Below are 13,888 nucleotides of genomic sequence, written 5' to 3'. Positions count from 1 at the left end.
GAAGAAATGGGCAGAAAAAATGAATAGACACTTCTCTAAAAAGACATCCAGATGGCCAACAGGCACATGAAAAGATGTTCAACGTCGCTCCTCATCAGGGAAATACAAATCAAAACTACACTCAGATATCACCTCACGCCAGTCAGAGTGGCCAAAATGAACAAATCAGGAGACTATAGATGCTGGCGAGGATGTGGAGAAATGGGAACCCTCTTGCACTGTTGGTGGGAATGAAAATTGGTGCAGCCACTCTGGAAAACAGTGTGGAGGTTCCTCAGAAAATTAAAAATAGACCTACCCTATGACCCAGCAATAGCACTGTTAGGAATTTACCCGAGGGATACAGGAGTACTGATGCATAGGGGCACTTGTACCCCAATGTTTATAGCAGCACTCTCAACAATAGCCAAATTGTGGAAAGAGCCTAAATGTCCATCAACTGATGAATGGCTAAAGAAATTGTGGTTTATATACACAATGGAATACTACGTGGCAACGAGAAAGAATGAAATATGGCCCTTTGTAGCAATGTGGATGGAACTGGAGAGTGTGATGCTAAGTGAAATAAGCCAGAGAAAGACAGATATCATATGTTGTCACTCTTATGTGGGTCCTGAGAAACTTAACAGAAACCCATGGGGGAGGGGAAGGAGAAAAAAAAGAGGTTAGAGTGGGAGAGAGCCAAAGCATAAGAGACTCTTAAAAACTGAGAACAAACTGAGGGTTGATGGGGGGTGGGAGTGAGGGGAGGGTGGGTGATGGGTAGTGAGGAGGGCACCTTTTGGGATGAGCACTGGGTGCTGTATGGAAACCAATTTGACAATAAATTTCATATACTGAAATAAAAAGAAAAAAAATAAAGATTTATTCACCAAAAAAATAAAAATAAATAAATAAATAAATAAATAAAAAATTGCTCAAGTTCTGGGTATTATGCTAAGCAAAATTAGTCACAGAAAGGCAAATATCATATGACTTCATTCATATGTGGAATTTAAGATACAAAACAGATTAACATAAGGGAAGGGAAGCAAAAATAATATAAAAACAGGGAAGGGGACAAAACATGAGAGATTCTTTTTTTTTTTTTTTTAATTTTTTTTTCAACGTTTATTTATTTTGGGGACAGAGCGAGGCAGAGCATGAACGGGGGAGGAGCAGAGAGAGAGGGAGACACAGAATCGGAAACAGGTTCCAGGCTCTGAGCCATCAGCCCAGAGCCTGATGCGGGGCTCGAACTCACGGACCGCGAGATCGTGACCTGGCTGAAGTCGGACGCTTAACCGACTGCGCCACCCAGGCGCCCCGAGAGATTCTTAAATATAGAGAACAAACTGAGAATTCCTGGAGGGATTGTGGGTGGGAGGATGGGCTAAATGGGTAAGGGGCATTAAGGAAGACACTTGTTGGGATCAGCACCGGGGGGGGGGTGTGTGTACATAAAGGGTAAATCACTGGATTCTACTCCTGAAATAATTCTCTATATACATACTAACTTGGATGTAAATTTTAAAATAAATAAATAATAAAAAATAAAATAGCGCAAAAAAACCACATTGCTCAAGTTCAAAGGTCTGTGCATAATCATATCATACTAACTGCACTGACTCTAGATGGCCCTTATGTTTGAGTGTTAATAACCCATAGACGTGGCGCTCAGAGCTGAAGGAAACTTAAAAGTCACAGATGAATCCAAATAGAGATGACCAAGAGAACAAATTAAGGACAAAGGAGCCTATACACACACACACACACACACACACACACACACACACGTGTACGCGTGTGCACGCACACACATCCTTTCTGTATCTCTTAGTTTAAAAAAAACAGTAAAACATTCTTTATACAGAAAGTTCTCTGTCTGACCTGTGTTTCTTTACAAGGTTTGAAGGAGAAGTTCTGCAGGACTCTGACAAGGGCAAGTTTCATGTTCATAATCGCGAACCTCATGCCAATGCAGTTTCGGGGTCCAGTTCCAAAAGGCAGGTATATATAAGGATTTATACTATCCTTGTTCTTCTTGCTGAACCTGGTTCCACAAATCGAGTTGGAAACAAATTAGTGAAACATAAAAACCACAAGAACGACATGTGTGGGGTTCTCAACCAGGACTACACAGGACACTCTTGGGAGCTGGTCACTGAAATCCTGCCATGCTTATTTCGCGGTGACAACTGTAAGCTACAGATTCTCTGCATTCCCCTTACCCTGTGGGAGTGGTCAGTCTTATTGAGGAGATGAGATGAATGTTGTTAAAAGGAAGGGTTATCTTAAACACTAGAATTACAGTCAGGGTAGGGAGATGTTCACACTCTGAAAGGCAAGCAGGAAATGAGCCTGACTGAAGAAAAGGTAGATTCCTACCTCCATTGACTTACTGTGGTCAAATGCTCAAGAAGGAAGCAGAAGAAATGTCTCCCGTGATTTACATTGTGATTTTTCTCTTCTCTTCCCTCCCCTCCCCACTAGGATCCCCCCAGCCACTTCGACAGAACAGCCTGTCAGAAGATTTACATGAGCACATGCTGCTGCTCACTATAATCACACTGACAGATATGTGTAATCACTGAATTCTTCTCTGTCTGTTACATGAGGCTTCCTATTAAGGAAAAATATAGATTTGCGGAAAGTGATAATGACATCATCAGTAGATATCTTTTAAAAGTGTTCAAAATATGGACAAAATATTTGGGTCTCAGTCAGTTAACTGTTCAACTCTTGATTTTGGCTCAAGTTATGATCTCAGGGTTCATGAGTTCGAGCCCCACATCAGGTTTTCTGCTGACCATGCAGACTTGCTTGGGATTCTCTCTTTCTCTCCCTATGCCCCCTTCCTGCTCTCTTTCTCAAAAATAAACAAGCATTTTTTAAAAAATGGACAACGTTCTGGAATGAGATGGTGTGTCTTACAGAGATATGGGCATAAGATGAGGAATTGTTATGGCCTGTGGATGGGGCAGCTGATAGAGGTTAGTGGTGTTGGACAGATGATGGGCACACATAAATGCATTAAGAGTATTTCATATACATGCATCTACAAAATATGCTTGTGCGTGTGTCAAAAATTCTCCATAATAGACATTTTAATATGTGGACTTGGTGCTGCCTGGCATAGTCCTTGACACACAGAGGTAAGCACTTCCTCTCATTGCTGAATGAATCACAGAGAAGAACCAGGAGTCTCTGTTTTCTGTTTCAGAAAATACAGCACTGGGGACTTCTGAGCTTGTGGGAACCACCAGGTCTCTTGGTCCAGAAAACAGACAACTTGGTCGATTGTGACTTCTTTCAGCAAGTAGTATGTATAGACACAATGCTAGCACTAGAACACCATGCAACAAGACAAGGACCCTGCCATCAGGGAGCTTAGAGTCAGAGCTAAAAGTCTAGATACCTACAAATGTACTCCAAATTTTTTCTCACCAATACAATAAACAGGAAAGCAGCAGCTCTTTACAGAATTCAAGCTGTGCCCAAAGCCAGACTCTGCTCTGGATTCCCAGAGAGAAAGTTCAAGACCCTTCAAGAAGGATGTCTCAGATGGCTATAGAGCAGATGACTTTTCTTTGGACTAACCCCAGATACCAAGAGAGGTGGGAGCTGGCACAGGACTGCAGCCACAGAAATCACAGGATTTGTGTACGCCCCCCTCCTCATGAGGTTGCTCCTCCTGCCAGGGATGAGGACTCTCAGCTCCACAGCCTCTCGTTTCCCACTAGGGCTAGTGGGAATGGTGGCCAAGGTTTATAAACATGGAATGTAAGGATGTGGGGAGTAAATGTAAGGATGTGGGGAGGACAGAAAAACTTAAAGAAAAAAGAGTCCCATTTTCTTAAATAAGATATTGGTTAAATAAATTATGATATATGCATATAATCATAAACACAAATCACATAGAATTTACTGATTATAGTTTACTGTTACATTAAGTAGTCAAAAAATATAATGCCATTCTAACTTTAAGTAATCTATATATGCATGGAAAATGTCCACAAAGATGTAACATATCATTATTAATAATCTTGACATATTGTACTGATGATGACATTAAGTTTCTTTTTCTCTCAACTACAATCTGTAAAATTTTGACAATAATCATTTTATAATTAGAAAAATACTTCTAAATATAAAAAGATATAGAAATAAACAACTGAACAATCAGATCTTTGTCATCTATACAAAGAAATATCAGAATATCTTCCTATATGAGGGTGGGATCTCTTTTTCAGGGTTCCCCATACCTTTCAGGACAGAATTCCTCAGGCTCTGGCCAGAGATCCAGGTCCCGGTGAAGAATAAAGGTTGGCACCATCACCAGTGTCCCTTTGGGAATGAACACACCACAGATTTCCACATCTCTCTTACAGACCCTCTCAAGTCTACCAGCGATTGGATATAATCTGAGAGCTTCATTCAACACCATGTCAAGATACTCCATCTGTACAAGGGCATCATAAGTGGGAGGGGCCTAGAAGGAAAGAAACAGATTTTGATAAATTGAGATTTGGAATCAACGTTCAACTCAGTCTATGCAATACTACTGAACTGTTAGAAATCCCTAAGAAACATGTATTTTGGTAAAGACTATTTATGAGCATTTCAATGTCTACCATGTCCTTTGACCTGCTCAATGGCCCCTGATATGTATACAACAGTAATGACTAGGGGAGAACATTGGGACATTCCCCTAAACAGGACTTGTTCCTAAACAGGAAATCCTTCCCATAGGTATGTGTGGTTTTTTTTCCTCATGTGAACAAAGGTGACTGATATATGATGGCCCTTACTCTTAAGTGAAAAATGTTGAAGTCACTGTTTCTTTCAAAATAAGGCGACACATCTGTACCAAGGAAGGAGAACATGCAACAGAAAAAAATACCCTAGCCACATAAACTTTTCTACTGGAAATATCCTGCTTCCTAGTTCTTCAAATATATATACAATATGTGGAGAGAGACACTATATTATATAAAAACCATAAGTAATTTGGGGAGACACCAGTTCCTTTCAACCCAAAATGACAAGAGGTAGGTAGGATTGGATGCTACCAATTGTTGACAAACAACTTCAGTTGCAGGGGCCATTGTAAAGGGGATAAGAACCCTACTCTCAGCCCCATTCTCTGCCACTATAAGGGTCTTCTAGTTGTCCCTTCAGGATTTCACTATTCACCAAATAAGCCACTCCAGCCCCAGAGGCCAGGTCTCTTCACAAAGAGGGAATTCCAGTTTGGGAAGAGATCTGAGACAGCATGGGCAATATGTACCTATCTCTTGGTGTTATATTTAAGAGCCAACATTGGAGAGATTAAGAGTTCAATCAGGACCCAGGCACCCTGGCTCCTAGCCTGGCTTCTTTAACACTAGTGATACTGTAAGAGTTATGTTGTCTCTCCATAGCTAAGTTTCCTGCCTTGTGACATGGAGATAATTTGAGATGACACTTCTTAGGGCGTGTAGTAGAGACACTCACTACTTATCCAATATCCATGTAGACCCCCATATTTCCTAGCCTATGTGAACCTATGGGAAACAACTTGCAAATGGACTGTGAACTGAGGAGATGTATGTCAGTTCAGCGCCAAACATTTGAAAAGCAGGTATACAACTCCAGTTCTTGTTCCACAGCCAACATGAAGTTCCAACTAATACAGGTATTAAAAGTGGAGCCTCGAGGCCCTGTATTCCCAAGTACCTATATGGAGCAGAGACTCACTCCCATCCTCTAATAAGACCTATGTTGGATATGGGGATGTGAGTTAGAAGTGAACCTTTGCTATGAAAACCCACTAGATTAGAGGGCTAATCTGTTACTGAGGCATATCCAAGCCCATCCTTATTCCCTTTGCAGGTATGACCCGCTCACCTTATCGGGGAAAGTCGCATCAATCTCCTCCTGCAGTTTCTGCTGGATATCAGGGTGAGTGGCCAATTCATACACAAGGAAGGAAAGAGAAGTGCTTGTGGTCTCATAGCCAGCAAAAATAAACATAATAGATTGGGCCACAAGCTCTAGATCAGACAGAGCTAAAAGGAGAGGAAATGCATTTTAGCTACACCAGGCAAATGTAAAACATCATAGTAGATGATGAGAAATCCATCTGAAACTCTCAAATCCCTCAGGAGTAAAATATAAAAGCAATTTGGAATCAAACTCTGAAGGGTTTCCACTCTAATGTCTATCTTCCAGAGCCAGAAAGAGCCATAAGTTATCGTGGTCTGTTTATTCCCTAGGTATATACTATTATTAGCTTTCTGTTTCTGGTTATGCCACCTTCCCCACGACCACAGGTGGGTAGTTTCATAAGATGACATTTTTGTCTAATGTACACAGTGTTATCAGTTTGTTCACTGGAGAATCATAAAAGTACTTCAGCCATAAGTAACATGAGATAGCAGTGCTCCCCATGAAAATTTAAATTCTTCCAGGTAAAATACAGCATAAATTTTTTGGGAGAGTTTGCAATGCTAAGGCTAGTCAGGAAAATTAAATGATCTTTCATCTTAACATACTAGTGAAGACTTAAGAGAACAATGTTGGGCTACGGATAAACTTGCTACTCAAAGTGTGGTCCATGGACCAGCAGCAGTTGCAGCATCTGGGAGCTTATTATAAATATAGAATCTCAAACCTCACCCTAGAACTGTCAAATCAACATTTGAGCTTCACAAGATGTGGGGAGTTTTGCACACAACCTAGTTTGAGAAGCCTGGATTACAACTTTGAGAGGTCTCAGCTAATAGAAGACCTGGGGTACATTCTTCAAGTGGATGATCTCAGATATATACAGAAACTACAACACAGACAAAAAGCTAGAAGGGTAGTGTCTGATGCTAGCCTAATCAACCACATTAAAACAGCAAGAGAAACAATGATCGATAGAAGGACAATGGCTAGCATGAAATATAAACAGAATCCAGTAAGTGGAATTAGCAATGCTTATTCACTCATGGCCTGATTGTAACCTTCCTGAGAAAATGGTCCCACTCTGAATATATGTTGGCCTCCCTTTTGATTTTCTCCTGGCAGAAACTCAGCATGGTCAGTCTTTAATTTCTTTGATCAGCACTGTGTTAAGACCATTAGATACTTAGAGAACTGAAATTAACATGGTACCTGCCACAAATAGATAACTCACAACTAAGAGCAATACAAAACGAGTATAAGAAAGGTCTACAGAGTTCTGATTTCCCAGTCATACTTTCTATGATGCTACTGTGGATAAATTCAACTATCAAATTCTTCCCCTCAATTACCATGAACCTCATGATAATCAAAGTTTAGAGTTGTGCTTTCAAATACAGTAGCTACTTGCCAGATGTGACTATTTATACTTAAATCTTAATTGACTAAATTAAATACAATATAAAATTCAGTTCTTCAGTGACTCTAGCCACATGTCAAGTTCTCAATAACCACATGTGTATAGTAGTTCTGTACTGAGCTGGGAATATATAGAATATTTCCTTCATCACAGAAAGCAGTAGGACTAGATAGACAGACATAATAGAATACACACACACACACACACACACATATATTAGATAGATGATAGATAGATGGTAGATATAGATATAGGATATATTTTTTTGTGGTATGATGGAATAAACCATCCTTTTTCTCCAAAATCTATGGCTAAATATTCAAGAATTTTGTGAGATTTTTGTCAAACCAGAGATAGCTTGAAATTAAACACAATGGGAATATTTCTGTCGTAGAAACAACTACAAATCAAGACTCCTTTTTTCTTTCAGATATATAGAACATAATTACATTAATGGTTATGGATAGATATAGACATACTTACACTTAACACTCCTGTATAAATATATTTCATGTTCTTATCTTGGTCTTCTGAGAGAAAATAGAAGCAAAGAAACCCTAGTAGCAATGAACACTCCTATATCCCAGATTTGTATTTCTAAATACCATTTCTCACTAATAGGAAACAGATTCATGGAGAAATGGCTAATTCCAACACTCATCAGGGGAAACAAAACATAAACTTGGAATGTCTCACACCAGAATGCAAGGAAATTCTCAGAAAATGATATGGGAAAAGGATACAGAATACTGTAAAGGTGAATAGACATCATTATACATTTGTTAAAACCTATAGAATGGACAACACCAAGAGTGAACTGTAATGTAAACCAAGGATTTGGGGTGGCAATAATGTGTCATTGTAGGGACATTGATTGTAATAAATATATACACACAATAAATAATATACACACACATACCACATTGTGAGGGATTTTGATAATGTGGGAGGCTGACTGTAGGTAGAGCACAGGAATATGGGAAATCTGTTTTTCACTCAATTTTAGTGAACCTAAAACTGCTATAAAAAATAAACTCTATTGAAAGCCTTAAAAAGAAGAAAGAATAAAAATAATACACAGAAGCCCACTTGAAAGGCCTTCCAGATGACAAATGTGAGAGAATTGAGGATCTAAATAAAAATGATGTAAGAGATTTAGTTATATATGAGATCATACTGACATATATAAATAAATTAATTCATGAGAGATTAATAGCTCCCTAACAATGGAACATTAACTCATAAATATAGAAGAAAGGATGTATTTAGAAATTCACCATCCTGAAACCATCATGGTATTAATGGTTTCAGTCAAATGCCATCCATGGACAAGATAGGTACTAAGTTAAACTTAAAAAAAAAAAAACAAAAAACAAAAAACAAAAAAAAAAAACAACCCCACAGTATTTACACAGTTGCAAAGGCTTCCTGCACCAGTTATTTATTAATTTTGAAGCAAAAAATAAAACTTTACAAGTATATTATGCCAGTGAACACAACTTTAACCAGGTGTCCCAAGTGAAGGTCACCAACAATGGGGCCATGTGCCTCCTGGTGTGATGAAGCCTTGATGTGAATTTCCAGACAGAGGTTCTGATTCAGTGGGTCTGGAGTAAGCCACAGGATTCACATTGGAAACAAGCTCCCCTGTGGCAGACAACTGACTGCTTAGTCTATCATTGCCAACAGGCTCTGAACAAACCTGAGGCTGTGGGCTTCTGAAAACAGTGCTTCTGCTCCGTTTCTATCTAAATATGTGTTGTTCTTCAATTTGCAGAACTCCACTTGCTAAGAACCTTCCTGCACATCTCAGAACCACCCCTGCCTCTGAGTCTCCCATCACTGGTTCTCTGAAACTCTCCTTGCTTACCTTTATGGGTGTCTGTTTCTTTGGAATTCTGGGAGTTAATCATCAGCTGGAGCAAATCCACTCGGTGCTGGAAGCAGAAAGAGAAGTTCCAATGACAAAAAGTCACTTGTGAAGTCAGAATTAAGTCAGGGGTTCAGGACTTAACTTCTTTCCTGAGAATATGGCCCCTTTATGCACAAAGGTCTCACTAGTTTTGTCAGAGTCATCACTAAACAAAAACATCCAGGTACAAACTTGGAGAACAGGATGCTTCCCTGACAGGAATCCAGCTACTGTGTCTCACTGCTTTTTGGTTCTTGCCTTCAGCTTTTCTGGCTTTTGACTACAGCCTCCTGGCCAAAGAGTTGCCTGCTCCCTCTCTTGCCATGCCTGCTTGCTCAAGAGAAAGTCCATGATTCCAGTCCTTTTTAACTCTGGCCTTAATTCTTAATGAATGGTCACAAAGATCAATCCCCTGACCCCTGCAGTGCCAATGAGCAGCTGTGTGTCAGCATCTTCCAGTACTCCACCCTCTCAGAACTCTGCACAATCTTCAATGACATCCTGGGGTACCCAGCCCTGTCTCCCTGTGCAGCACACATTCTTTTCTGGCCACCAGGCCTCATGAGGCAAAACTGGCTTAGCCATCTTGCAGCCTTAGTGCTCAGAGAAGACTCCTGCCCACTCCAGACAATGGCAAGCTCAAGTTTAACACAGACTATACTCCATCAAGTGCCTAACAGGACATTCCACTAGAGAATGTGTAAAACAAGAGGCTTAGAATTGAAGGCATTCTTTGCCAATGTAAGATCTGGAAAAATTACAATACAGAAAATTATTTTTACACAGTAATTTTTATGCTTTGACAATTTATTGAAGTGAAGTGGTAGTTTTTCTCTCACCAAATTTTGTGCAGTGACATACTAGTTGCCATGCTTATTATTCAATTTTAAACATTCTTTCTCTGACTCATTTTCTTATCTCCTTCTTTAACTTCAACCTTTTTAATTCTCTCTAAAATGTTAGAACTCTCCTGCTCTAAACCCTACAGTGCTCTACCTACCATAAAAACATACATAGAAGTACACACATGAGATGTACACAAATCAATAAAAGATCAAAAGTGAACATCCACATGCAACCAACACTGGATTTACCTTTTGTTTATCTTTGAGGCGACTTTCCTTCATCCTTTTTACAGATTTTGTGAAAAAATCAGTAACTTTTTTTGGAAACATCCAGATATTTAATAGTTCAAAAATTGGGGTAAGGAATGGGAAGAGTACTGTAAGGAAAAAGAACAATGGAAAGCACAGTGAAAATGCAAAATTTACCTGGAACAATTATAATTTGCTCTTCTAATCAGAGGAGTAAAAGACACCAGGAGTCATTGAAACCAGGAGTCATTCCCTTATGGCCTTTATTGGAAATTTCAAACCAATGGCTGAGCCAGGGCAAGTCACACATGAGGACCACCACTACAGCAGTGAGATCAGTGTCTACTTCCACCGGTTTGGAGTGACCAAAGCAACAGAATTACATCCCTGGATATCTTAGCTTTTATTTTTAGACTAGAACCTCTTTGTATAAACCAGACCATAATATGCTACTTTAATTAATCATGATGTACCTGCCTCCTTAGTGCAGTAGGCAGCGCATCAGTCTCATAATTAATCATGATGTTTAAGAAACTGTTGTCAGGATGCAAATAATACACAGTATGCCCTTCAACCACAATGAAATAAAATTAGAAATTGAGAACATAAACAACATTGGGAAACTCACAAATATGTGGAAATTAAACATTACACTCTTATATAACCAATGGTTCAAAGAAGAAATCAAAAAGGCAATTAAGAATTACTTGGAGGGGGTGCCTGGGTGGCTCAGTAGTTTGTTGGCTTCAGTTCAGGTCATGATCTCATAGTTAATGAGTTTGAACCAGCATCAGGCTCTGTGCTGACAGCTCAGAGCCTGGAACCTGCTTTGGATTCTGTGTCTCCCTCTCTCTCTGCCCTTCCCCCACTTGCATTCTGTCTCTATGTCTCTCAAAAATAAATAAATAAACATTAATTTTTTTTAATTAAAAAAAAGGATTACTTGGAGACTGATAAAAATAAAGACATGAAATACCAACTCTTGGATGTAGCAAAAGCAGTGATCAGGAAGAAATTTATCGCTATAAATGTCTACATTTAAAAAGAACCAAGATCTAGAAGATGGCATAACAGCATGGAAGGTGTTTTTTGCATCTTGTGTCCATAAAATACAGCCAGACAACACTAAGCCATCCTGCAAACCTAGAAAACTGATTTGAGGATTAACACAACAATCTGCACAACCTGAACCACAGAACTCAGCAGATATGCAGTGTGGAGAGGTGAACTGGGGGAGAGAGAAGTCACAGAGGACAGGGAGCTGTTTTGAGAGGACAGAGACAGAGGGAGAGTATGGGAAAAACACTCCCCCTCCAAAAGCAGCTGGAGAGAGAGTGGAAAAGTGGAAACAGCCGCAGGGACTGAACTAAAAGGGAGAAAGAAGAAGGGATAGGGTTTAAATTCCATTAAGACTCTATCAACAGGGAGACTGCAGAGTCTGAAACTCCACAGCTTGACACCTGGAAGTGCTCTGGTAGGAAGGGCGAATCCCCAGGAGCAGAGTGAAGACCAGGGGTCCTTGGGACACATTGGGAGAGGCGGTTCATTGCTGGGAGGACATTTGGTAGAGGTTGTGTGGCCACCCCACAGGCAAACATCACAGCAGACTGGGAGAACAACCACATTTGCTGGTACTAGAACAAGGAAGTTAGTGGGGAAGCCTGGTGCCAGATATGTATTGTGATTTTCCATAATCCCTGAAATGCTGCTTCTACACAATCATGTGAACTTCTTCTGGAGAGGGATGGCACCCAGCTGCAGTCTCTGGGCATTGGCAGCAGCATGGGCCCGTGAATGTTCCTGGGTGTGGCCGGACCCAGCCATTGCTCAGTGAGACCTTTGTGCAGAGGGTCAGAACAGGTCAAAGCTGCAGTCCCTCAGAAGTGAGGGGTTGGGAAAAAGAGCTGCATCTGGGATAAAAGTCAGGAGGAAGGTGCTGCCTGGCAACCTGAGGGCTTGGTCTTGGACAGTATAAGAGCGGGGAGTGGACAGGAGCCAGGGACAAAGGATGGGTGTGTAATTGCTGATCAGGGAGAACAGAGTTCCGATACCAGAGATTGGGTAGCTAGGTGATCCCATTTTCACCCTTCCTGTGCATGCACATACACACCTACATGCGCCACAAATATCCACCCCAATAAGCCAAGCAGCACCATCTAGTGGAGAACAGAGACATTATACTAAGCCCCATCCACTGGGCCAACCTTACTCTTCAGGAACACTACATCTCTCTGCCTGCTTAGTTTACAGATTATAAAGTGCTTCATAGTTTGACTTCAATGGGAAAACCATGTAATTTCAATCGTATTTCAGTCTGTTCGCTGTTCTATCCATTTAATTTTCCTTTTTTTCCCTTTTTCATTTCTTTTCTTTTCCTTGAATACAAAAAGAGAAAAGTTTATTTTTATTTTCAATTTTTCCTAAAAATACTTTTCTTTAATTTTTTCTACTTTTTTTTACTTTTTTGTAAATTTTTCAAATTCTATTTTACCTACATTATTTCATTTTATTCTATTTTAGTGTATTCATTTTGTCAAATTTTCAAACCTTTTCCTTTTTTTCTTTTTCCTTTTATCTCCCATCTATCAAGCTCCTTTCAAACCCAGAACAAAACACACCTAAAATCTAGCATTCTTTATTTGATATTTTTGTGTTTGTTGTTTTAATTTTTTAATTTTAACTTTCTTTACCTTATTAATTCCTTCTCTTCCTTCAAAATGAAAAAATGAAGGAATTCACCCCCAAAACAAGGGCAGGAATAAATGACAGCCAGGGACTTAATAACACGGATACAAGCAAGATGTCTGAACCAGAATTTAGAATCATGATAATAAGAATAAGAGCTGGGGCTGAAAATAGATTAGAATCCCTTTCTGCAGACATAAAAGAAGTAAAAGCTAGTCAGGATGAAATACAAAATGCTATAACTGAGCTGCAATCTCAGATGGATGCCACAGCATCAAGGATGGATGAGGCAGAGCAGCGAATAAGCGATATAGAAGACAAACTTATGGAGAATAATGAAGCAGAAAAAAAGAGGGAAACTAAGGCAAAAGAGCATGTTTTAAGAATTAGAGAAATCAGTGACCCATTAAAAAGGAACAACATCAGAATCATAGGGGTCCCAGAAGATGAAGAGAGAGAGGTAGAAGGGTTATGTGAGCAAATCAGAGCAGAAAACTTTCCTAACCTGGGGAAAGACACAAACATCAAAATCCAGGAAGCACAGAGGACTTCCCTTAGATTCAAGAAAAACCGACCATCAACAAGGCATATCATAGTCAAATTCACGAAATACTCAGTCAAGGAAAGAATCATGAAAGCAGCAGGGGAAAAAAGTCCTTAACCTACAAGGGAAGACAGATCAGGTTTGCAGCAGACCTAACCACAGAAAGTTGGCAGGCCAGAAAGGAGTGGCAGGATATATTCAATGTGATAAATCAGAAAAATATGCAGCCAATAATTCTCTCTCCAGCAAGGCTGTCATTCAAAATATAAGGAGAGATTAAAAGGTTCCCAGACAAACAAAACTTAAGGGAGTTTGTGACCACTAAC

At 39.8% G+C, this 13,888-nt stretch overlaps 1 protein-coding gene across 2 annotated transcripts in view; it reads right to left on the bottom strand.

The window, feature by feature from the left end:
- LOC121017809 (cytochrome P450 3A12-like) overlaps nucleotides 1-13,888 on the bottom strand; it is a 35,675-nt gene that overhangs the window by 2,916 nt on the left and 18,871 nt on the right. The window contains exons 8-12 of one of the 2 annotated variants that reach the window (XM_040456280.1): nucleotides 10,334-10,461; nucleotides 9,198-9,264; nucleotides 5,869-6,029; nucleotides 4,245-4,471; nucleotides 1,870-2,032 (exon numbers count right to left, since the gene is read on the bottom strand). In XM_040456280.1, coding sequence (XP_040312214.1) covers nucleotides 1,870-2,032; nucleotides 4,245-4,471; nucleotides 5,869-6,029; nucleotides 9,198-9,264; nucleotides 10,334-10,461 — 746 coding nt within the window. The remainder of the gene's footprint in view (nucleotides 1-1,869; nucleotides 2,033-4,244; nucleotides 4,472-5,868; nucleotides 6,030-9,197; nucleotides 9,265-10,333; nucleotides 10,462-13,888) is intronic. The other variant, XM_040456281.1, reaches the window with a different exon arrangement.

This window comes from Herpailurus yagouaroundi, unplaced genomic scaffold, assembly GCF_014898765.1.
Source record: "Herpailurus yagouaroundi ecotype Mexico unplaced genomic scaffold, PumYag 216, whole genome shotgun sequence".
Classification (NCBI taxonomy): domain Eukaryota; kingdom Metazoa; phylum Chordata; class Mammalia; order Carnivora; family Felidae; genus Herpailurus; species Herpailurus yagouaroundi.
The sequence above is the reverse complement of the archived record's forward strand: the minus strand, read 5'-3'. Positions and strand labels throughout refer to the sequence as shown.